Source organism: Dama dama, chromosome 16 (genome assembly GCF_033118175.1).
Source record: "Dama dama isolate Ldn47 chromosome 16, ASM3311817v1, whole genome shotgun sequence".
In the NCBI taxonomy this organism is placed as follows: Eukaryota; Metazoa; Chordata; class Mammalia; order Artiodactyla; family Cervidae; genus Dama; species Dama dama.
Genome location: NC_083696.1, coordinates 9,832,332 through 9,857,951, shown reverse-complemented (window position 1 = coordinate 9,857,951; position 25,620 = coordinate 9,832,332). Strand labels below are relative to the sequence as shown.

At 46.1% G+C, this 25,620-nt stretch overlaps 1 protein-coding gene across 3 annotated transcripts; it reads left to right on the top strand.

Moving 5' to 3' along the window:
* The first annotated feature begins 943 nt into the window (after positions 1-943).
* On the top strand, positions 944-25,620 carry BSPRY (B-box and SPRY domain containing). Of its 3 annotated transcripts, none has more exons than XM_061163380.1 (6): positions 944-1,156; positions 4,906-5,004; positions 12,845-13,075; positions 14,419-14,444; positions 22,565-22,689; positions 24,215-25,620. In XM_061163380.1, exons 1-6 carry the CDS (start codon positions 950-952, stop codon positions 24,739-24,741), a joined length of 1,215 nt encoding a protein of 404 aa, XP_061019363.1. In that variant the 5' UTR covers positions 944-949; the 3' UTR covers positions 24,742-25,620. The 3 variants fall into 3 exon arrangements, with proteins under 3 accessions (XP_061019363.1, XP_061019362.1, XP_061019361.1); XM_061163379.1 differs by having other exon boundaries at positions 12,815-13,075; positions 14,422-14,444; XM_061163378.1 differs by having other exon boundaries at positions 12,815-13,075.

Here is a 25,620-nt window from a genome sequence, read left to right as displayed (position 1 = left end):
GCCTTGATATGCAATTTACAAAATATTAATCATATTGACCACAAGTCCAACTGCCTGAGTTCCAGTCATATTGCTACCAAAATAATAACTGTGAGCCCTGGGCAAGATCCTTAACCTCCATAAAAATGGGGATCGTAGTAGCACTTTGCTTGTACTATTAGCAGGCACTTAGCAGTTGCAACCACCGTCTGCGCTTCAGATACTGTTTCGTGTTTTAACTCATTTAATCCTCAGCACAAGTCGGTGAGGTAGTTACCCGTTTTACAAGTGAGACCCTGGAAGGTCCTCAGCCAATAAACAACTAAATGGGATTTGAGCTCAGACAGCCTGACACCAGAATCTAGCTTTAAGCTATTTGGTTAAAGTTGCCTGTCACTGCGCATCCCTCAACTTTCATCACACATTAGAGAAGACTTCCCAGTCCAGTCTCAAAATATATATCCCTGTCATTGAGTATCCAGTCACACTGTTTTATTTGTAATTATGACACTTATTACTCCCTGACATTATATTTTATATTACTCAGTCATTTGTTTATTGTCTGTTACCACATTAAAAAAAATGAAAAAAAAAAAAAAGTTGTTGGGGGTATTACATGATGGGATGCTTGTAAAGCGCTCAGCAAAACTCGGGCACTTAGTAAGTGCTCAATTAACAGCGCTCAACTTCCTACAGTCACGTTAATGTGTTTTATGTTTATTACAAAACAAACACACGATAAAACACGGTTCAGTAAAACATCCAGAAGACTGTTGAAGCGGGCGGGATCTGGCCCGGGCGGGGGCGGGGTGTGGGGCGGGCGCCCACCGGGCAACGGGAGCGGGACGGGAGGAAGCGGCGCGGCCTGGGCGCGCCGGGCGCTCTGCAGGGGCCCCGGGGGCGGAGCCAGGGAGGCCCCGCCCAGCCGCCACCTGCGACAGGTGGAGCGCTCGGCGCCGGGCGCTCGGCCATGTCCGCGGAGGGCGCTGGGCTGGGCGCCCGGCCGGGGCCCGAGCCGGGGTCCGAGCCGGGGCCGCTCTGCCCCGAACACGGCCAGGCTCTCAACTGGTTCTGCTGTTCCGAGCGACGGCTCGTGTGCGCCGCCTGCACGGAGCTGGGCGGCCGCTGCCGGGGGCACCGCATCCGCCGGGCGGAGAAGCGCGCGGAAGAGCTGCGGGTGAGCGGGCGTGGGCGCCGGCAGGCGGCGGGCTCCGGAAGAAGGGGGCGCCGCGTGGGGGAGGCGCTCAGAGAGACCCGGCAGGGGCCCGGCAGCGGGCCGGGGAGTCTGGCTCCGCGAGAGGCCCCGGCTGTAGAGCGAGGCGGTTGAAGGTGTGGCTTCTGGAGTCCAGCTGACCCGAGTTCGAGTCCCACCTCCATCAGGTCCTCCCTGTGAGTCTCGTAATCTCTGAGCCTCAGTGTCCTCATTTGTAGTTTGGAGGCATTTATTAAAGGTGTTGCTCGGTGGGGCTGGCTCTGGGCAGTGAAGGGCCCCGCTGCTCTAGGTGCCCGGGACAAGGCGTGCCCCGGCTACCGCCCCTTTGGAAACTTGATAAAACTCGGTCTCTTCTCCTTTCCTAGCCCCTCGACTCAAAGCTCCTCCCCTCATCCGCCCTTCAGCCTTCCTGGTGAGGTGACTTCTCTTCCCTTTCAGGATTGGCCTGGACTGTACTTGACGCCGGTTTCACTTAGGTAAACGGAGGGGGCGGGGAGGATGTCAGGAGGTTCCTACTGGAACCCTTCACTTAGGCTTTCTTTCTCCTCACCTCCGCTTCCACCTTGGCTTCCTGCCACCAACCTCCCCTGAGCTGCTGAGATTGGAGAGTCAAGTCACCATGGGGCTTCCTATCTCCTTCCACCCCACCTTTGGTCCCTGGGGGTTTCTTTGCAATTTGATTAACCTGCTTGATTCTCCCAACCTCTCCCTGGAGGTCTGCGCAGCTGTGACGCCAGAGGGCTCAGACTGGACTGTAATAAACCCACTGACACGGTGCTGGGGAGAGGGATTCAGTTACCCAACAGCACCTGAGAAGCTCCTGGTGGGTAACAAGTAGGACCACCAAGTTGGTGATGATGAAAATAAGATTGGGTAATGTGGTATAATAAACTGGCACGATGGATAGAAACTTTGCAAGTTTCAAAGCACTTAAATATCCATCATCTCATCCCATCCAGACCTTTGAAGGTGTGGTCCTACCTACCTTTAATAGATGAGGGAGCTAGCTGAAGCCCAGAACAGGGCAGTAACTTTCTCAGGGTTCCGAATGTTCAGGGGCTGGACCAGAGGAGTCATTGACTGGGCCAAAGAAAAACCACCTCTTTGCGGCAGTGGTTGGAGGGAGGAAGTGATGCTAATGGGAGTGAGAACTTAATAAGACCTTTTTTAAAAAGTTGCCATCAGGGCTGAATCTGAGTGGTAGAAGGGGTTGAAGCCTGGACCAGGGGAGCAAGCCTGCTATTTGCTTTGGAATGGACTCTGCCTGGGGCAGGGGGCTTTCCCTGAGCCCTCCTAAGGCCCTTAGCGTGTTCATCTTATTTGCCTGGAGGGGATGTGTCTTGCCTTCTCTCCTTCCGATTTATTTATTTATTTCTCTCCTTCCAATTAAAAAAAAAAAACAAAAAAACAGTTTTAGCTGTGCTGGGTCTTTGTTGCTGCCCAGGCTTTCCTCTAGTGGTGGCAAGCGGGGGCTATTCTCTAGTTGTGGTGTGCGGGCCTCTTGTGGCAGTGGTCTCCTCTGTTGCAGAGCACAGGCTTCAGGGCATATGGGCTCAGTAGTTGTGGCTCCTGGGCTCCAGAGCACAGGCTCAATGGCTGTGGCACAGGCTTAGCTGCTCCGAGGCATGCCGGATCCTCTCGGACCAGGGATCAAACCGGAGTCTCCTGCACGGCCAGGCGGGTTCTTCACCACTGAGCCACAGGGGAAGCTCCCCCACCCCCTCCAATTTTGAGTAAACTGTGGGTTCTTTGCAGACTTCCCTGTCCCACTGACCAATCAAAGAAATTTTGCCACAGGGCAAGATTGTTACTAAACTGGGCAAAAACAACACCAGCTCAGCCACCTCTCTGTTAGCTTCTGGATACCTGCCCTGTAGCTTTTCAGAAGCTAGTCTCACTTCCCTCAGTCCTGTAGTGTGTGGTGGCCACAACTTTCTTCCAGTCAACTCATTTCTTTAACTTGGTGTTTGGGCCAGTAAAGTGTAAGACTGAGTCCTGATTGTGGAGGGAAAGATTTACAAGAACTGCCTGGAAGAGACCGCTGAGTCGCCCTTGGCAGATGGAACTGGGGCAAAGCTCTTAGGGGAAATGGTGGCGGAGCTGCTGCTTGGAAGTGCTCCAGGTGTTACCTGGAGAAGTGGAGTGACAAAGCTGGGACCTGGCCGTCTCCATGGGCAAGTCACTTCTCTGTGGGCCTACGGCGTCTTCATTTCTAAAAACTCTCCCCTTCTCTCAGGGCCGATGCTCACAGCTTTGGGAGTTGTGAACTGCTGAAACTCTTGTGGCCAAGGAAGTGGGTGTTCATTCATCCAACAAATACTGAATATTTATTCAGGGTCTTCTATGTATAGAAACTCTCTTCTAGGTAGTAGGACATAGAGAATAAGTTAAAGTCATGATGCTTATGTTCCTATGGGGGACGACAGGTACCAAAGAAGTAAACAGACTCATGATATACAGTCAGGGAGTGATACATGCAACGGAGAAAAAAAAGTAATGATATGAGGTGTGGGATGGTCAGGGAAGGCTTCTGAAGAGGTGACATGGAGTCAAGGAACAAGACATAAATGGGAGACAGAAGGAGCAACAGGTGCCAAGGTGCTGAGGTCAGGACGGGTTTAGTGTATTTATGGAACAGTAAGAAGGCTCAGACAGTAAAGCGTCTGCTTACAATGCCGGAGACCCAGGTTCAATCCCTGGGTTGGGAAGATCTCCTGGAGAAGGAAATGGCAACCCACTCCAGTATTCTTGCCTGGAAAATCCCATGGATGGAGGAGCCTGGTAGGCTATAGTCAGTCCATGGGGCCGCAAAGAGTCTGACACGACTGAGCGACTTCACTTTCACTTTCAAGAAGGCCGGAGTAGTAGGAGCACATTGGACAGAAAGGCAGAGTCCCATCAGGTAGGGCCTTGTTGGTTACAGCCTCACTGTGGGTGTGTTGGAAAGCCATGAGAAGGTTTTGAGCTGGGATGTGACTTGATCTGATTCCCTTACCAAAGGTGGCAATGGCTAACGAGGAAGCTGGGGAGGTGGTCAAGAATAAAGGCCCTGTTAGGAGACTCTATCAGCAGTTCCTGTGGGAGATCTGGGTGGAACAGCAGAAGTAGAGGTGACCATAAGTGGCCAGAGGAGAGAGAGAGAGACTTTGGAGAAGAGGCTGGTAGGACTTACTGATGGATTAGATGTGGGGTTGGAGCGTAACTTCTGGAGTTTAGGTCTGGGTAGTGAGATTGATGATTGGAAGTACTGTTTAATGAATGGGGATTCCTTTGGGAAGAGCAGCTTAGGAAGCCATGTTTTTGTGCTCAGTTGCAGGTATGGACAGTCAGGGGGCTGGATGTGAAGGAAGAGTGCATGTAAGAAAGTGATTATGATGGGCCATGGGATTTGAGGATCAAGAGGGAAGCAAGGCCACAAAAATGGATGATGGACAGTGAAAAGTGCTAAGACTAATGTACTGGTGACCCCATCTAAGCTGAAGGATTGTTGGAATGGAGATTCTAGGGTACGTGATCTAGGATGGAAAGTGGGGGGTAGGTTGTGGGATCCTTGAAGATTTTGGAAGTGGCATAGTTTTCAATAATGATAAGTTCTGAGATACGACCATGGGAGTAGGTGGCTGAGGTGGGGTAAAAGGGGAAAAAAAATCACTGGAACGCAGTGAATGGACCAACTGTGGATCCAGACACCATGGATGTCATTTGTGTTGCAGAACAAGATTGTGGACCAGTGTGAGAGGCTGCAGTTACAGAGTGCTACCATCACCAAATATGTGGCTGACGTCCTGCCAGGGAAGAACCAGAGGGCAGTGGTAGGTAATTCTTCCCCTTCCCCCTCTCCTCGGGCCCCCCTCCTAGGATAAGCTCTCAGCCTTAGGGGCTTGGACCAGCCTAGAGTCCCTTCCCAACCTCACAGACCCGTTGTGCTACTGAAAAAGCTGGATGCTCAGGAAGGATGGTTTCCTCTTTCTTGGTTTTACATCTGGACAGAGTGGGTTGTTCCCAGCATGCATCTGATCCAAAGACTGATTAAAAAATAACTTTCTTCAGGTAAAAGATCAGATGATTCTTCTATCATTTTAATTCTTTTGGGCTCAGCCCCAATGTTATAAAATAACCAATGGCTTTTACATTGCACATTCTTTATGACAGTCTTTAGGCAGTAGGTGGTAGTAATATCCCTGTTTACAGATGGAGGCATGAATCCTCTAGAGGTTAATTGACTCACAGAGTCAGTTCTATGAGCTGAATCATCTGACTTCCAGAAGGTGATCCCTCTGCAGCACCTCTCTAGTGCGTGCATGCTAAGTCGTGTCCAACTCTATGGACTGTAGCCCACCATGGTTCCTTTATCCGTAAGATTCTCCAGGCAAGAATACTGGAGTGGGTTGCCATGCCCTCCTCCAAGGGATCTTTCTGACCCAGGGATCGCACCTGTGTCTCTTGCATGTCCTGCATTGGCAGGCAAGTTCTTGACCTCTAGTGCCACCTGGGAAGCCCACAGCACCTCACTGCTGATCCTGTATTCAGTTGACTCATTGCCGCTGCTCCCTCTAAGTCTCAAGTATGCCCGTCAAGGGCAGGGGCTGGGAGTTTCTTCCTGCACGTCCCTTCCCTCCTTCCCCAGAAGCACATGGAACAGGCTTGGCACTATTTTAGTCAAAAAAATAAATGATTTTGATTACAAGGAATAGAATCCATTTGAACTACCAATAGCATAAGCAAAACAGAATTTCTTGGATTTTAGAGACACAAGTCTTTCAGAACCTAAAGGGAACGAGAAGCAGTAACAAACAAGCTGCTAGAAGTCCAGGCAGCTCTTCTCTGTCCGTCTCTGCTTCTCTTTGCATGATGATTTCTGTCTCTTTTTCTTCATCCTTTTCCTGTCTTAACTGTGCTGGCTAGGACCTCAGCGCCGTGTCAAATAGAAGCAGGTGCTGATTTTGAGGGGAATACTTAACAACATTTTGGCCATTTATTTGATTACTTAACAAACCTCTGTAAGCACCTGCCACACACCAAGCCCAGTTGGTCTATGTGCTAGAGGTTCCACAGTGAACAAAACATAGGAAAATTCTTGTTTTCGTGAAGCCTACATTCTAGTCAGGGGATGGAGTGTGTGTGTGTGCATTTAGTCATGTCTGACTCTTTGTGACCCTGTGGACTGTAGCCTGCTAGGCTCCTCTGTCCATGGAATTTTCTAGGTAAGAATACTGGGATGGGTTGCCACTTCCTACTCCAGAGGATCTTCCCGACCCAGGGATTGAATTCCTGCATTGGAAGGCAGGTTCTTTACCAGCTGAACCACCAGGGGAGAGGGCTAATAACAAATAAAATATATGCTATGTCAAAAGGTGATAACCTCTATGGAGAGACAGAATACAGGAAGGGGGTGGGTCATGTTGAGGATGGGGTTGTAGTTACACATGCTTGTGATCAGGAATCGCCTCGTTAAGAAGATTGAAATTTGTACAAAATTTCCAAGAGGTGAGGGAACGGGCTGTATATCCTGGGGAAGAGTGTTCCAAAAAGAGAAAGGCAAGTGCAAAAGCCTGGAGATGGGAGCGTACCTGACATGTTGGAGCGGAGTAAACAAGTAAGAAGACAAGGAGATGAAGTCAGAGAGCCATGCGTGGAGCTAGGTAGAATCCTCACGGGCCACACAGAGACTTTGCTTTTCATTTGGGGAAGGCAGGAAGTTATCAGAAGTAAGATGATACGACTTAAGGTTTAAAAGGAGTGGGTGCTGTGTTGAGAAGTGACCACAGGCAGCAAAGGTAAAAACAGGGAGACTGATGAGGAAGAATTGGAGTAATCCAGGTGAGAGCCGAGAGGGGTTTGGACCTGAGTGAGTGTGGTAGGAATGGTGAGAAGCAGCATATATTAATATATACTTTCTGAGGGAAGAAAGAGCAGGATTTGCAGATGGATTGGATGTAGGCTTTGTGAGAGAAAGGGAGGGGGGATCAGGTTAACTCTTATTTTTTTTGATGTGAGCAACTGGAGGGATGGGGCAGCCATTTACCCAGGTGGGGAAACATTGCGTGTAGAGTGATGGCTGGTGAGGGAGGAGACGAGAGTTCAGTTTTGTACGTGTCCAGCTGGAGATTACTATTAGGCATTCAAGTTAAGATGTTGAGTAGATGGCTGGGTTCACAAGTTAGGGGAGGACTGGGCTGGAGACATAAATGTATTGGTGTGTAAAGGGTGGGGCTTCCTATGTAGCTCAGTCAGTAAAGAATCTGCCTGCAATGCTGGAGACCTGGGTTTGATTCCTGGGTTGGGAAGATCCCCTGGAGAAGGAAATGGCAACCCACTCTAGTATTCTTGCCTGGAGAATCCCACAGAGGAGCCTGGCAGGCTACAGTCCATGGGGTCTCAAGAGTCAGATACGACTTGGTGCTGTCTCTCTTATTTTTTATAAGTGAGGGTATAAAGTGAAAGTCATGAGAAATGATGGGATCACTAAGTGAGTAAAATACAGATAGAAAAGAGTAGGGGTCCAAGGACTGAGCCCTAGGGCACTTTGACATCTAACCATTGAGAAGATGGGAACAAGCAAAGTAGACCAAGAAGGAAGCAAATGGTGAAATAGGAATAAAACTGTTAATAAGAGTGTTGTGTCCCACAATAGGTTTCAAGGAGGTGGGTTCAGATTTTGCAGAGAGATCAAGTCAGGGGAGACATGAGAATGGACTCTTTAATAACATGCTCCTCACTGGAGATCCTGACAGGAGTCTGGTAGAGTATTGAGGTAAAAGTGTGATCAGAGTGAATTTCAGAGAGAGTAGAAAAGAGCAATTTGAGATAGTTGGCACAGATGACTCTTGAGGAATTTTGCTATAGAAGGAAGCTGAGAAATGGGATGATAGTGGAGGGGGATATCCATCAAGACTTGGGTATGCCATCAACAAACAAGCAAATGTTTGTTGCTTGGTTTTTAAGATGCGGGAAATGACTCTGTGTGTGTCTCCTGATGGGAATTGCCCAGTAGAGAGGGGAAAATTAATGATGCAGGAAAAGGGGACAATCTGGTTTAGCACAGGGGGTAGGAGCTAGTAAATACGTGGAAGTATTGGCCATAGGTGAAAGCACAGGCAGTTTATCCACAGAAATAGGGCAGACAGAGTGTATGGGCACAGGTGAAGGTAGATGGGTAGGTGATGGGCAGAGATTGTTGAAGTTCTCTTCTGAGAGCTTCTGATTGCTTCTCTTTTCCCTTCTGATAGCATCTATTTTCCATTATTATTTCCTCTTTATGGTTTTTTTCCCTTCTGATTTTTTTTTGGATTTACTCTATAGTTTGTTAACTTCCCGAGTTGAACACAGCCTATAGATTTTAGTCTTTTCTCATTTTCAAAGTGAGCATTTAAGCTATATATTTCCTTCTAGTATTGATAGAGGGATACCCCACAGTTTTGATGTAGTATTTTCAGTTTCATTCAGTTATAAGTATTTTAAAATCTCCACTATGACTTTTTTCTTGTGCTATGAGTTATTAGATTTTAAATTATTTTATTATTATTTATACTTTAAATTTTTCAAATATATGTTTTTACCTTTTCCATTAGTATCAGTATCTTTTGTTTGTTTTTTGACCGCACCCTGCAGCATGCAGGATCTTAGTTCCAAGACTAGGGGTCAAATTTGTGCCCCCTGCATTGGCGTCTCAGAACCTTAACCACCAGACCTCCAAGGAAGTCTGTTATTAAGCTTATTAATAAGTTCAAATCTTCTCTATATTTACTATTGCCAGATTTTTTTTATTACTGGCAAAGGCATTTACATTTTCACACTATGCTGTGAATTTGCCTATTTTTCCTTATAACTTTGTCAGTTCTTTTTATATTCTCGGTGCTATTTATTAAGTGTATATATTTAAATTTGTTATATATTCTGGTAAAACATCCCTTTTGTCACTTTTCAGTGACATTTTATGAACAGAATCCTTTTTACCTTCAAGACTATTTTGTCTTTTACTTATTACTAGACCAACAAGTGTTTTCTGGATATAGCAGTTTCTTTTCTTTTACTTTCAACTTCTTATGTTGTTTCAGGTGTGGTTTAGAAACTGGATTTTGTTTCCTTTTAAAAAAGTCCAGGGCTTCCCTGGTGGCTCAGTGGTAAAGAATTCTTCCTGTCAGGCAGGAGACACAGGTTTATCCCTGATCTGGGGAGATCCCACACTCCATGGGGCAATTAATCGCCTGTGCTCTAGAACCTGGGAACTGCAACCATTGAGCCCATGCACCACAGTTACTGAAGCCCGCGCTGGCAGAGCCCATGCTATGCAATGAAAAAAAACCCCGCCATGAGAAGCCTGCATTCCACAGTAAAGAATAGCTCCGCTTTCAGCAATTAGAGAAAAACCCATGCAGCAACAAAGATCCAGCACAGTCATAAATAAATTTAAAAAGGTTAAAAATATTTATAAAAAAAAGTCTAATCTGATAATCCCTGTCTTTTAGCTAGCGAGTTTAATCAATTTATTGCTATTGAGATTACAGATATACTTGAATTTATGGCTGTCATTTTATATTTTCTATGTATGCTTAGTCATGTCTGACTGTTTGTGACCCGATGGACTGTAGCCTGCCAGATTCCTCTGTCCGTGGAATTCGCCAGGCAAGAATACTGGAGTTGGTTTCCATTTCCTATTCTGGGGATCTTCCTGACTCAGGAATCGAACCCACGTCCTTTGCGTCTCCTGCATTGGCAGGTGGAGTCTTTACTGCAAGTGCCACCTGGGAAGCCTGTTTTCTATGTAGTCCACTTTTGCAGTTTTTTGAAATTAATTTTCACTGGAGTATAGTTGATTTACAATGTTGTGTTAGTTTCTGCTATACAACTAAGTGAATCAGTTATACGTATACAGATAGCCACTCTTTTTTAGATTCCATTCCCACATAGGTCATTGCAGAGTTCCGAGTGGCGTTCTCTGGGCTGTACAGTGGGTCCTTAGAGTTCTCTGTTGTGTGTATAATAGTGTGTCTGTGTCAATGCCAGCGTCCCAACTTATCCTTCCCCTGCGGAGTCCACTTTTTCTATGCTGTTTTTCCTTCCTTTCCTCCCTTCTTTTGAGTTAATCAACCCCTCCTCCCTTCTTTTTCCCTGCGCTAGCTTGAAAGTTGTATATTCTATTTATGGTCTCTTTTTTGTCCCCTTCAGAATTTTTTAATTAATTTAGAATATATTGGGGAGGGAGGTGGGAGGGGGGATCGGGATGGGGAACACATGTAAATCCATGGCTGATTCATGTCAATGTATGGCAAAAACCACTATAATATTATAAAGTAATTAGCCTCCAACTAATAAAAAAAAAAAAAAGAATATATATATTTTTTACTATGCTGGGGCTTCGTTGCTGCACACAGGCTTTCTCTAGCTGCTGTGTGCAAGTTTCATTTTAGTTAAAGCACATCTTTTAATAATTCCCTCATTCATAGAAAGTTTCCCCCCCCCCTTTTTTTTAATCAGAGAGGTCTTTATTGTACTTTCGTTTTTGTGTGATGGTTTAGATTAGTATACAATTCTAAAGTAAATCACAAGCCCCATTCAGAGCAGCTAGTTGAGTCCTCAGCTCTTGATTACACTGGTCTTCAGTTTCCTTTCTACTTTTGGACTCCAAGGGATTTCCTTTTCTCAGCTGCCAGGAGTAACTTCACTTTAAAAGTGAAGTTTTTTATTTTTCCATCATTTCTGTGTTTTGGTCTGCGTGTGTGTGTGTTAATCACTCAGTCATGTCTGACTCTTTGCAACCCCATGGACTATAGCCCACCAGGCTCCTCTGTCCATGGGATTCTCCAGGCAAGAATATTGGAGTGGGTTGCCATGCCCTCCTGCAGAGGATCTTCCCAAGCCAGGGATCAAACCCACATCTCCCGCACTGTGGATTCTTTACCATCTGAGCCACCAGGGAAGCCCATGTTTTGGTCTAGGAGGGATTTTAGTTTCTTCAGGCATATCTTTGGAAAGCAAGCATTTTTTTTTTCTCTGCTATTTTTTTCTGGGAATGACTCAAGAAACATGTTGAAGTTGACTGCAGCCTTCTTGTCAGGGAGTATCTAATGCATCCTGGGTCTGTTCTTGATCCTGTTCACACAGTACAAACGGGACTGCAGGGACCCACCCGTGGGAAAGGCATTGAGGTGGGCTAGAGAGAGGAGCAAGAGCTAATGATACCAAATACGTATGTGCCAGGCTTTGTTCTTCTTACTTTATGTATATTGACTCACTTGACCCTCACAGTAGCCTTATGAGGTTGGTACTATTAGTATCTTCATTTGACAGATTAGAAAACTGAGGCCCAGGGAAGATAAGTAACAGCGTTCCACAGTTAGTAAATAGAGCAGCTGATATTTAAACCCAGGTGCTGTCTCTACAGCCTAATTTCCTAACCACTGTGTTATGTTGCCTCCAAAGAACACTGGAGTTGGAACCTGAACCCCTGGGTTCACTGAGCCATTCACTCAGTCCCTCTCTCTTCTGCTTTGGGCAAATTGTGGGTCTCAGTCTCTCCTGAAAAACAGGCCTTACTCTCCCCTGCGCTGTACACGGCAGGTCTTTAGGGGCAGGGAACAAGGAGAGCCGCTGACTAGCCCTGGCTTTCTGGCATGAGGGAAATAGTTTCACCCTCAGTTGTCTGGCAAGAGGGCAGAAGCTTCTGACAACCGTGCCATTGGGGAGGATGGGTTACCAGATGGCATTGATGGAGGGGATAAGTGTTGGACTGAGAGTTGGGAGAACTGGGTTCTAGCCCCGGCTTTGCCACTGACTTGGCATGTGAGCACCACCAAGAGATTTTTGACTTAAGTTGGAAAGAACTTTTCCTGTCAATCATTCAGTAAATATTTAAGCACCTGCTCCTTGCCAGACACTGTGCTAGTTGCTAGGGGACACATGCTAAATTCATTGACTTAGAATTTATTTCAGCCCTTTTGTGTGGCAGATTAAGAATTCTACCATGGAAGCGATTAGAATGGACAGATTTGGGAAGTAATGAGCTTTTTGTCCTCAGACATGTTCCAAATTGATGCTTCTCTCATAGCTCAGTTGATAAATAATCTGCCTGCAATGCAGGAGACCTGGGTTTGATTCCTGGGTCAGAAAGATCCCCTGGAGAAGGAAATGGCAACCCACTCCAGTATTCCTGCCTAGAGAATCCCATGGACAAAAGAGCCTAGCAATCCATGGGTTTGCAAGAGTTGGACATGACTTAGCGACTAAACCACCACCCTGGTCCAAATAGGAGCTGGACTACTGTTTGTGTGCATTCTGTTGATGGGATAGTCTTTTTACGCCTTTCTGCTCTGCATTTCTATGATTCTCTGACCTTGTCTCTCGAACTTGGGGTTCCTAACTGTGAAGTAAGCAAGTAATTCCAGCTGGATCTTTGAGTCCTGCCCAGCACTTTCATTCTGTCATCTTAGCTCCATGAGATGTGGCCTGGATGTCTGGACCTCAGCATTCTTTTCCCTGAACCACATTTGGGAAATCTTAGGGCTCGGGTGTTTTAAGCACTATTACTGCCCTTACTGCACCCATGTCAGACATGGCTAATCAATCTTGGCACTTCTTCCAGCTGAGCCCCAACCCTCCTAATCTTGCTTGGGGCTATGCCAGGACCCAACTCCTTGTTTAATTCCGGGTCAGAGCACGGCCAGCGCAGCTCGGGAACTGGTCATCCAGCGGCTGGGTCTGGTGAGGAGTTTGTGCGAGAGCGAGGAGCAGAGATTGCTGGAACAGGTGCATGGCGAAGAGGAGCGGGCCCACCAGAGTATCCTGACGCAGCGAGTACACTGGGCCGAGGCGCTGCAGAAGCTGGACACCATCCGCGGCAGCCTGGTGGACATGCTTACTCATCTGGATGACCTCCAGCTGATTGTAAGTCAGGCAGGGGTGAGGACACCACAAGTTGGCCAGATTCCCCCAAAGTCTGAAAACGAGAATGTTTTATTGGTAGGAGGTAGGTGGAAAATGATAATTTAGAACCAGGATGAGACAGGGCAATATAACTATACGGGGATTTTTTTTTTTTTTTGCAACTGGTAACTCTTCTTTCAGTAGTGAGCAAATATTTACTGAGTGCCTAATGTATGCTAAGCATTGTGTTATCTATGTGTGTTGTTAGTTGCTCAGCTGTGTCTGACTCTATGTGACCTTATGGACTGTAGCCCGCCAGGCTCCTTTGTCCGTGGAATTCTCCAGGCAAGAATACAGGAGTGGGTTGCCATTTCCTTCTTCAGGGGATCTTCCCAACCCAGGGATCAAACCCAGGTCTCCTGCATTGCAGGCGGACTCTTTACTATCTGGGCTATCAGAAAAGGCCTAATGGTGGAGGTACAGGATACGGCTGTCAACAACTCCCAGCCTTATAGAAGAGGCGAATATATAAACTGATAATTAAGACGTGGAGGGATATGTGCTATGGTAGAGGGCATTACTGGGAGCTGGGGCCCCTGCAGTCCTGGCTTGAGGCGGGTGGTAGTCAGGGAAGCCTTCCTGAAAGAAGTGACTTGAAAGCTGATGCCTCAAAGACAAGAGTCATAGCTTTGTAAAAGGAAGTGGGGAGAGGGAGAGAATCCAGAATCTTGCAGAGAAAACGCTGTACTGACAAGAGGTCCGCTGCAAATACAGAGCTCATCCTCACTCCCACCCGCCGGATGTCACAATCCAATATGTTGGTTCATATTCTTTCAGTGTGTTTTATATAGATAGGCTGGTACCTGCAGCTTTAGGGTGACAGTGTGACACCTCAGTGCCAAGCAGAGGAATGAGAATGTGGAACAACATTGTTGTTCAAGTTGCCCCTCTTGTGCTGTTACGGTTTCTGTGACTGTCTCAGCTGGCGCATTCATTTTGTCACACGGCTTTCATGTGCCGAGCACATTCTGTCCCAAACGCCGGGAGGGTCACAACAGAACATTCAATGAGTCCCATCCATTGAGCCGATGGGCGATGAAATGTTGGGTAAATAGGTGATTGTCCAGAAGAGTAGTCTGAGGGAAACCTAGGGTGCCACGGGGCTCAGGGCACAGAGGGATTCATTTTGAGTGCATGATGGGAGAGGTCTGTGAAGAAGGACCCATAAAACTTGTGCAGGGTCTTAAAGAAGGAGTGGATATTTTTATTCTAGAATTTCTCTCCATGTGAATTAATTATAGTCAAGTCTTAACGACCTGCTGGGTTTCTGGTGCCAAGCCTGACTCTGTTTTCTTTTCTCACAGCAGAAGGAGCAGGAGATTTTTGAGAGGTGAGTATGGCCCTGGTATTTGCTTGGGGAGTCATGGAAACCATGGCCTTTGACCTCTCTGAAGTCTACCAAGTCCCTTGCTGTCAGGCCCCACTGTCCCTGGGAGGAAGCTCAGGGTGGGCAGCTGAGTGGCTTCCCTGAAGCCAGGCGTGAGGCTTGTCATGGGCTTTCTTAAACATTATCCTATTAAAAAAATGTACAATCACCCGGCTGGGAGGGTTTCTCCACCTCCATCTACAGATGAGAATGCTGAGGCCCAAAGAGGGGAAGGGACTTGCCTAAGCCCCAGAGGTGGGGCTTGGACCCACAGCTGACACCTGACCCAGTACTGTCTACTCTACTTCATTCCCCCTTTCTCTAATGAAAGAACCTGAAGTCTAAGTCTGCATTACCAGGAAAATTCTATTTTAATTATGCAGTAATAAAAGAATTCCACCAGGCCCTACCTGAGTTCTGAAAAGTCTTGAAAGGTTCTGAGACCCAAGAGCCGGAGGAAGTGGCCAAGAGGTGATAATTTTCCGGGCAAAGAAATTAAATTCTTACCCTGTGTGTGTGAGATTTCAGAGCTCACAGACACCAAGTGTGCTCGGGGCACACAGTCCATTCTTCTTTATTTTTGTAAAGATAGCAACATAGATATCAATAGCAATATATGTACATGGGAGAAAGAAAATAATTTTCACCAGTAGAAAATGATTTAAAATGAAAAATGTCTCTATCACTTCTTCCCAATTCTGTTTCTGAGTGGTGATCAGCTTTAACAGTTACGTGTGTGTCTTGTCGGCTTTCCCGTGTTTAGTCACAAAAGAGTGTGGGGGATTTTTTCCCCCTCTTAAAATTTTGCTTTGAAAACATAGATGGGATCTTTTCATATTTGTTTTATAACTTATCAGGCTATCTATCCTGGTACATTTAGATTTACCTCACTTTTTGGAAAGTCTGTGAAGTATTCCACTGTATGGATGTTCCTAAATTTAGATTACTGTCTCTTTATGATCTTTTCCACACTTCTCCTAGTCTCTCTCTCTCTCTTTTTTTTCTTTCTTTATTTACTTGGCTGCTCCGGGTCTTAGTTGCAGCATGCAAACTCTTGGTTGCGGCATGTGGGATCTAGTTCCCTGCCCAGGGATCGAACCTGGGCCCTCTGCATTGGGAGCTTGAAATTTTAACCACTGGACCACCAGAGAAGTCCCTCTCCTAATCTTTTTCTCTTTTCTCTTCATCATCTTCCTTTAATACACTCTGTCCTCAATATCAAGCTGATCTGATTTCTTTAAAAATTCTTTATTTTTGGTTTTGAAATATTTCAGACATATAGAAAAGTTGCTAGAGTAGTATAATAAACTTAGAAATACTAATTGATATCAGTTGGCCACATTTGCTGTTTCTTCTATCTCTTTCTTCCTGTCTTTCTAGTATATATATATATAGAAAAACTTGTTTTTTCTGACCTATTTGAGAGTAAGTTGCAGATAGCATGACTTTTTATCTTATTGCCTACTTCAGCATGAATCTCCAAAAACAGACATTCTCTTACATGCTGCTGCTGCCGCTGCTAAGTAGCTTCGGTCGTGTCTGACTCTGTGCGACCCCATAGATAGCAGGCCACCAGGCTCCACCGTCCCTGGGATTCTCCAGGCAAGAACACTGGAGAGGGTTGCCATTTCCTTCTCCAATGCATGAAAGTGAAAAGTGAAAGCGAAGTCACTCAGTCGTGTCCGACTCTTAGCGACCCCATGGACTGCAGCCTACCAGGCTCCTCCATCCATGGGATTTTCCAGGCAAGAGCACTGAAGTGGGGTGCCATTGCCTTCTCCAGTTCTCTTACATACCACAGTATAATTATTAAATTAAGGAAATCCCATGTCCACATAACAATATTATCTAACATATAGTCTGTATTCAAATGTTGCCAATTGTACTAAAAATGCTCTTAATAGTCTTTGGAATCCCATTCCCCCCACACCCAATCCATCTGACCTCTTAATCTGTAATTTTTCCTTCACCTTTTTCCCCCCCTAAACACTTTTTAAGAGTCTAGAACAGTTTTATAGAATATCCCTCAATTTGAGTTTATCTAATGTTACCTCATGATTAGATTCAAGTTATACATTTCAGGCAAGAGTATGTCATACGTGATGTCCTCAATCTGTCATACCAGGGGGCATTGATGTCATTTTGTCCCATTACCAGAGATATTGACTTTTTAAATTGAAGTATAATTGACATACAGCATTGTATTAGTTTGTTTAAATTGAAGTATAGTTGATGAATATAAGTGTGCAATATAGTGGCTCACAATTTTTAAAGGTTGTACTCCATTTGTAGTTATTATAAAATATTGGCTATAATCCCTATAATGTACAATGTAGGTTTGTTGCTTATTTTATACATAATAGTTTGTACTTATTAATCCCTTACCCCTATCTTCCCTCCTTCCATCTCCCTATTTGTAACCGCTAGTTCTCTCCATCTGTGTTCTCTATTTCTCTGCTTTTTCTTTTGTTATAGCCATTAGTTTGTTGTATTTTTTAGATTCCACATATAAGTGGTATACAGTATTTTTCTTTCTCTAGCTGACTTATTTCACTTGGCAGAATTCCCTCCAAATCCACTCATATTGTTGCAGATGGCAGAACTTCATTCTTTTTTATGCTGAGTAATATTGCATTTTATATGTATATGTATCTGTATATATACACACACCACATCATCTTTATCCATTCATCTGTCGATGGACATTTAGGTATCTTATATACCTTGGCAGTTATATATAATGCCTCTGTGAACATTGGGGTGCATGTGTCTTTTTGAATTAGTGTTTTGTGTGTGTGTGTGTATGTATGTACATGGGGCTTCCCTTGTAGCTCAGCTCGTAAAAGATCTGCATGCAATGCAGGAGACCCCGGTTCGATTCGTAGGTTGGGAAGAACCCTTGGAGAAGGGATAGGCTACCTACTCAAGTATTCTTGGGCTTCCCTGGTGGCTCAGCTGGAAAAGAATCCACCCACAATGTGGGAGACCTGGGTTCGATCCTTGGATTGGGAAGATCCCTTGGAGAAGAGAATGGCTACCCACTCCAGTATTCTCGCCTGGAGAAGCTTACATATCTTGGCAGTTATAAATAATGCTGCTGTGAACATTGGGGTGCATGTGTCTTTTTGAATTAGTGTTTTTTTTGGGGTGTGTGTGTGTGTGTGTGTGTGTGTATGTATAGACCCAGTAATACAGTTGCTGGGTCATATGGTAGTTATATTTTTAGTTGGTGGTTTTTTTTTTTGAGAAACCTCCATATTGTTTTCCATGGCTGTACCAATTTACATCCCCACTACAGTATATGAGAATTTTGTTTTTTCCACATCCTCACCATTTGTTATTTGTGTTCTTTTTGATGATAGCCATTCTGACAGTGGGAGGTGATAGCTCATTGTGGTTCTGGCTAGCATTTCCCTGATGATTAGTGATGTTGAGCATTTTTTCAGGTGCCTGTTGGCTATCTGTATGTCCTCTTTGGAAAAATGTGTATTCAGGTCTTCTGCCCATTTTTGTTTCTGTTTATTTTCTGGGGGGACAGGGTTTGGCTGCACCTTGTGGCTTGTGGCTTAGTTCCCCAACCAGGGATTGAATCCCAGTCCCCTGCAGTGGAAGTGTGGAATAACCACTGCACTGCTGGGGAATTCCCTTTCTGCCCATTTTTTAATTGAGTTTTTGTTTTTTCAATGTTGAGTTGTATGAGTTGTTTATATATTTGGCTATTAACCCCTTCAGTTCAGTTCAGCTCAGTTGCTCAGTTGTGTCCAACTCTTTGTGACCCCATGAATCGCAGCACGCCAGGCCTCCCTGTCCATCACCAACTCCCGGAGTTTACTCAAACTCATGTCCGTTGAGTTGGTGATGCCATCCACCCATCTCATCCTCATTTGTCCTCTTCTTCTCCTGCCCCCAATCCCTCCCAGCATCAGGGTCTTTTCCAGTGAGTCAACACTTCACATGAGGGGGCCAAAGTATTGGAGCTTCAACTTCAGCATCAGTCCTTCCAATGAACACCCAGGACTGATCCTTTAGGATGGACTTGTTGGATCTCCTTGCAGTCCACGGGACTTTCAAGAGTCTTCTCCAACACCACAGTTCAAAAGCATCAATTCTATGGCGCTCAGCTTTCTTCACAGTCTAACTCTCACATCCATACGTGACCACTGGAAAAATCATAGCCTTGACTAGATGGACCTTTGTTGGCAAATTAATGTCTCTGCTTTTTAATATGCTGTTTAGGTTGGTCATAACTTTCTTTCCAAGGAGTAAGCGTCTTTTAATTTCATGGCTGCAATCACCATCTGCAGTGATTTTGGAGCCCCAAAAAATAAAGTCTGACACTGTTTCCCCACATATTTCCCATGAGGTGATGGGACCAGATGTCATTATCTTAGTTTTCTGAATGTTACTGTTCATATAATCTGCAAATATTTTCTCCCAATTAGGTTGTCCTTTCATTTTGTTGATAGTTTCCTTTGCTGTGCAAAAGCTTTTAAGTTTAATTAAGCCCCATTTGTTTTTTTTTTGTTTTTTCTTCCTTTGCTTTAGGAGACAGATCCAAAAAAATATTGCTCCCTGGAACTTCTCAGAGTCCAGTGGTTAAGACTCCATGCTTCCAGCACAGGGTTCACAGGTTCCATCCCTTGTTGGGAAACTAATATCCCACATGCTGCACGATGTGGCCAAAAAAACAGACAGACAAAAAAAATGCTACAATTTATGTCAAAGAGTGTTGTCATGTTTTCCTCTGGGTGTTTTTTGGTTTCCACCCTTCCATTTAGGTCTTTAATCCATTTTGAACTTATTTTAGTATATGGTGTTAGAGAATGTTCTAATTTCATTCTTTCACATGTGGCTGTCCAGTTTTCCCAGCACCACTATTGAAGAGCCTGTATTTTCTCCATTGTATCTTCTTGCTTCCTTCATCGTAGATTAGCTGACCATAACTGTGCGGGTTTATTTCCAAGCTCTCTACTCTGTTCCATTGATCCATGTGTCTGTTTCTGTGCCAGTACCATACTCTCTTGAGTACTGTAGCTTTGTAGTATAGTCTGAAGTCAGGGAGCATGAGTCCTCTAGCCTTGTTCTTTCTCAAGATTGTTTTGGCTCTTTGAGGTCTTTTGTGTTTCCATACAAATTTGAAAATTATTTGTCTAGTTCTGTGAAAAATGCCTTTGGTATTTTGATAGGGATTATACTGAATTTGTAGATTGCTTTGGGTAGTATGGTAATTTTAACAATATTAAGTCTTCCAGTCCAAGAACATGGTGTATCTTTTCATCTGTTTGTATCATTTTCAATTTCTCTCATCAGTGTCTTATAGTTTTCTGGGTATAGCCCTTTTACCTCCTAATGTAGGTTTACTCTTAAGTATTTTATTGTTTTTATGTGATGGCAAATGGGACTATGTCCTCAATTTCTCTGTTCATTGTTAAGTGTATAGAAATGTAACAGATTTCTGTATGTCAATTTTGTATCCTACAACTTTACTGAATTCATTGATGAGCTCTAGTAGTTTTCTGGTGGCATCTTTAGGATTTTCTATGTGTAGTATCACGTCATCTGCAAACAGTGACAGTTTTACTTCTCCTTTCTAATTTGGAGTCCTTTACTTTTATTTTTTTCTCTTGTCTGATTGCTGTGTCTAGGACTTTGTTTATTCATTCACTTATTTAGTATCAACACAGACTCATAGATTCTTGTTTTATTCAGTGCACTGTAATCTATTACTATTATTATTAATTTTGATCTTCAGACTGTCGCAGATTTGGCCAGTAGGAGCCCCTTCAAGCCAGATCCTCTGTCCTTATGACAACGCTTCATCATTCTTAGAGCACTTTCTTGTTTTCCGGCACAAGAAGATATCCTAGGCTCAACTTGTTCTTTTCGCGCCCCAGCCCTGGAATCAGCTGTTTCTCCAGGGAGTTTTGGTTCCTTTTAGTGGTGAAGAGGATTTAAAAACCAAGATTTAGGCATTAGGTGTGTTCCCTGCAGGAACGTCTGCTTCCAAGCCTTGTCAGTGGACAGCAGACAGAGATGGGGAGTGTGTGTGCACAACCTTTTTATTCCTGAGTTTGTATCACAACTTCTAATTCCGGTCAAACACCACGGGGTTTTTCCTGTGCATTTCGTTATTCTGTATTTATGTATAGTTCTTCTTTCACAGTGAGAACCATGGCTCCCAGCAACAGCAATATATCTATTCATTTGTTCAGTCCTACAATACACGAACAATTGTTAGAGAGTTGCGAAACGCGTAGTATGGTTGACAAACCTACTAGGAGAGCTCAGCTTTTGTTTGTAGTGCTTTCCGCTTTCAGACTGAGGATGCGTACCCTCAAAGTAGAGTTGGCCCTCCATTTCCATGGGCTCCCCACTTATAGATTCAACCAACCAAGGGTTTGAGTGTTTTTGAATCTGCAGATGGGGAACCACAGATACAGAGAGCTGACTGTAAAGGATTTGAATGGCCCATGAATTTTAATATCCTTGGGGGTCCTGGGTCCAATCCCCTAGGATACAGAGCGAAGACTATACTGTTTTCAAAACCTGTTTGTCGGCCCTTAAGGTTTCCACATCTGTGGCTGAGCTCAGCCCTAGTCTACCATGACAGAAGGTCACACTGCACAGACTGGGTATTCTGGTCCTGGCCAGGGCCCTGGTGCGTGCCAGTTCCATTTCTTTCCCGCTCCTTTGGGGTCACGAGTTTTCTCTTCTGTGGCATGAGGTGGCTGGACCAGCCAATTCTCTAGACTCTAGTGTCTATGACCGGCCTCAGATTTGCTCTGATGATGATTCAGCACCTCTGACACCTCCTCCTCTTTCCTCCTAAACTGGTGGCTGGGGCTTCTCCAGAGCCAGCCTCAGTGCTTTGAGAAGATGGCAACAGAGCCTTTCTTGTCCCGTCCACAAAGAGTCTTTGTGACCAGAGCCTGCTGTCAGCTTTCCTAGGGCTCTGTCACCTCGCTCCTCCCAAGCCAGGACAGTCGGTGCCAGTCTTAAAAAAAATAAAAGGAGCTGGCATCCATGAGGAGACATGCTCGCCCTCTAGCCTCCCCCTCTGGTTGTGGACAGAGCCATGAGATCTGGGGAGGAGAGTGTGTGTGCTCACTTCTTTGCTGCCTGAGCTCAAAGTGACCTTCAGGATTAGAGGCAGAGGGAAGGTTGTTTCTCAGAAGCCAGATCAGAGGTCTGCGAGGCCCTAAGGTGAATCCTCACTTTGCCTTACAGCCCTTCAGATTTCACTTCAGGTCAAGGGAAAGATAATGGTGCCCGGATCCCAGTCTGGGTTTCTTTTGTTTCTGCAGGGCAGCAAGACTTAAATCCAGGTTCTCCTTTTTAGCCGAGTGCTTTCTCTGAATCTCTGTTCCTTCCTGTCCAATGAAATAACAACTGCCTCCCAGGTTAGAGCAAAGATCCTGAGATTCTGTATAGAAACAGTAAGCCTAGAGCCTGGCTGCTAAATACATGACAATACTCCCCTCCTAGACATCTTGTGTTCCCAAATCTCTTCCAGCAAAACCCAGTCCACACTGCAAGCTGAAAAGAGGTGGCTATTGGGAGCAAAGTGCTATGATTACTTTATGGTTGGGGTGATAACCGATCATTTCTTCTTATGTGACTCCTGAGGGGTGTTTGATTTTAAGATCAGAGGAATGGCTGTACCTTCTGACCACACCAGTAGATTTTGAAGGAAAGCGCGATTTTTCTTCATACACGCTGGTGGAGCAGAAAGACCGTGGCACAAGAGGCTTAGATCCTCCTTGTAGCTCTGGTCCTCCTCCTAGCTGACTCATGAGAGACACTGGCGACTTGCTTTTCCCACAGAACACACGACACCAAGTATTCCCTTCCCTATAAACCATGTGCTTTGCTGGCATTAAGGCTTCAGGGCAGAGAGGGAATGCCACCTTCTCTTTTGGCTCCAGCCCCTTCTCTGTGGGGGCTCCTGTGCGGGGCCTGGCCATTCTTGGTGTCACCCTCATGAGAAGAGTATTTTACTTCTGTCCCCCTCCTGTATTGATCCAGATACGTTTCCAGAACCTTCCTAAATCTCTTATCTTTTTTTTTTTTTTCCCCTGCGCAAGGACGGAGGAAGCAGAGGGCATTTTGGATCCCAAGGAGTCGGAAAAGTTAAACTTTAATGAGAAGTGCACTCGGAGTCCATTACTGACCCAGCTCTGGGCAACAGCCATTCTCGGATCCCTCTCAGGTTAGGAACTGCTGGAGCCAGGCTCCTGTCTGTGTGGGCTTTGCTGCTGGGTCACACTGGGGACTGGTGTGTCTGGCATCGTAGCTTAAGCAACCAGTGATGCTGGATGCAGGCTTGTCAACGGAGCCTAAGTTCTGGACAGGGTTGGGGCAGCTCACCCAGGTCCTCTCTGTTTCCAGACCAGCCTGCTCTGTGGTTGGGTCTGCGATAAATCCTGTTCCCAGAATTCACGTCCTCCTCATGTTCTGCCCTAATGCAACAGCTCAGTATTATTTCTTGGAAACCTAGTTTTTCTCTTTAAGGAGCCACAAGAGATGCAGGTTTGGTCCCTGGGTCAGGAAGATCCCCTGGAGGAGGGCATGGCAACCCACTCCAGTGTTCTTGCCTGGGGAAGTCCATGGACAGAGAAGCCTGGTGAGCTACAGTCCATAGGGTCACAAAGAATCGGAACACGACTGAAGCAGCTGGGCACGTGCAATTGGTGGCCAGCTGGAGGGCATCTGGAGCAAGAATTGAGCTTCCTGGATTCGTCTCACTCACTTAATATTGACTCAGGCCAGTGGTAGGTCTGGCCTTGTGCTGCACGCTCGGGCCACAGAGGTGGATGTGACATGGATTCTTGCCTCTTGGTATTCCCCCACTGGGAGGGTTTTCAAAGCAGGTCTCCCCCAAGCTAAATGGAAACTTCCACACTGCCTGTTGTAGTATTTTCACAATTCACAGAAAGGCTAAGTTAATGGATTGAATTTTTCTCAATTTTAACCCTCCCTCCCTGCACATTCTCCTTAAAATGTTAGTACAAGCTACAGCTTCTCTTCTCTAGATTCTGAAATCCAGTGGTGCCTGATTTGCCAGCAGTCCCATTACTTAGTTGTTGGAAACTGCGTAGCTGATGCTTTCAAGCTTTCAGGAACCATGTCACTAGGACGAGTCTGATCTGGATACTGTGTATGCCCAACTAGAGTGCACTACAATCAGTGAATGAAAGTTGATCAGTTGTGTCTGACTCTTTGTGACCCCATGGACTTTAGCCTGCCAGGCTCCTCTGTCCATGGAATTCTCCAGGCCAGAATACTAGAGTTCCCTTCTCCAGGGGAATCTTCCCAACCCAGGGATCGAACCCAGGTCTCCCACATTGCAGGCAGATTCTTTACCATCTGAGCCACCGGGGAAGCCCAGTCAGTGCCGATGCTAAATGTAGGAACAATATGCTGGGTCTTCATTTGGCCCCTGCCACTAACTTGGTACGTGACCTTGGCCAACTCGCTTATCCTCTCTGGGCCTTATTTCTATCACTTGTTAATGCTTGGTAATTTACAGGTATCATCTCATTTGATCCTCACATCCACCCTGTGATAAGTCCTATTCTGATCCCCACTTTTATAGATGAGGAATCTGAGGCTCAGAGAGAGTAAATAAATGGCTTTACCTGCCAGTGAGTGGTGAGGAAGCCCTTCGCTACCTGGCAGGACCAGGTCAGGGCTGAGGGTGGGCCTTGTGCAATTCAGAGAATTCTTTCTGGCAGGCACAGAGGACGTGCGTATGGATGAGAGGACGGTCAGCCCCTTCTTGCAACTGTCAGATGATCGGAGGACCCTGACCTTCAGTTCCAAGAAGTCCAAGGCCTGTGCAGATGGCCCGGAGCGCTTCGACCACTGGCCCAATGCCCTGGCCGACACGTCCTTCCAGGCTGGGCTGCACGCCTGGACGGTGAACGTCCAGAACAGTTGTGCCTACAAGGTGGGCGTGGCCTTAGGCCAGCTGCCCCGCAAGGGCTCTGGCAGCGACTCTCGTCTGGGCTGCAATGCCTTCTCCTGGGTCTTCTCCCGCTACGGCCAGGAGTTCCGTTTCTCACACGATGGGCAGCACGAGCCCCTGGCCCTGCTGCGGTGCCCAGCCCAGCTGGGGGTGCTGCTGGACTTGCAGGCACAGGAGCTGCTGTTCTACGAGCCCGCCGCGGGCACCGTGCTCCACATCCACCACGCGTCTTTCCCTGGGCCCCTCTTCCCGGTCTTTGCTGTGGCTGACCAGACCATTTCCATCGTCCACTGACCTGTAGCCACAGGGAGGCCAGGTGTCCCTCCCCACCACCCTTTCAGGCCATGTTTCTACCCAATGTCTTCTTCCCAAATACTGCCTGTACCCCATGGGCAGTTTTAGGGGGGAATCTGGGTACAACCATTAAATGCTGGGTACCTAGGGGAATCCGCTACTCCCTGAGGCTTGGTCTCCCAAATCCACTGTCCATCTGTTCCTCTGAGGGTGTCTTATTTGCCACTTCATCCCTGGCATCCAGCGTGGTGCCTGGTGCAGAGTGAGCATGCGATAAACGTGATCAGTGAGTGGACGTATGGACTGATGGATGGATGGATTAGTGGATGTATGGAGGGACAGGTGACCAGATGCATGTTGTAGGCTCTTTTGGGAGAACTCCTGCAGAACCCCGTTCTCTGGCAGAAAATCTTATGGCTGATTTTTATCCATCTTTCATCCCCTCTATTCGGTGCTTCTCCATCCATTTCATGACATGGCACGGAGAAAATATTTTCCCAGCACACAAGGACAACCTGGAAGGGATTTGGAACTCTTGCCAGGTTGCTGTTGGCCAGAGGACTCTGGCCTCTGGGGCTCTGTCCTCCCCCAGGTTTTGCCTAGACACTCGGGAGACGCAGGGGATCCTGTCTCCAGGTAGCCTGCCTGCAACACACCCATCGGAAGCACTGCCTGACTAGGCGGAGGTCCAGCCAGGGCCCACCTGTGGTCACAGGGACAACCTTCTTTCCCAACTGCAGCTGACGCATGCCCTCACCTAATGCCTTCTCTGACACAGTGAGACCAGGGTGAGGCCTTCAAACTGGAAAGAGCCAAGGGAATAAGAGGGCCAGCCTTAGAGAACATGTACATTATTAAAGACTTTAAAACACTGAAAAA

Coding starts and splice junctions, on each gene's coding strand:
- BSPRY (XM_061163378.1), top strand. CDS start 950: ATGTCCGCGGAGGGCGCTGGGCTGGGCGCCCGGCCGGGGCCCGAGCCG. Junction 1,157..4,905: donor AGCGCGCGGAAGAGCTGCGG/GTGAGCGGGCGT, acceptor TTTGTGTTGCAG/AACAAGATTGTGGACCAGTG. Junction 22,690..24,214: donor CATTCTCGGATCCCTCTCAG/GTTAGGAACTGC, acceptor TCTTTCTGGCAG/GCACAGAGGACGTGCGTATG.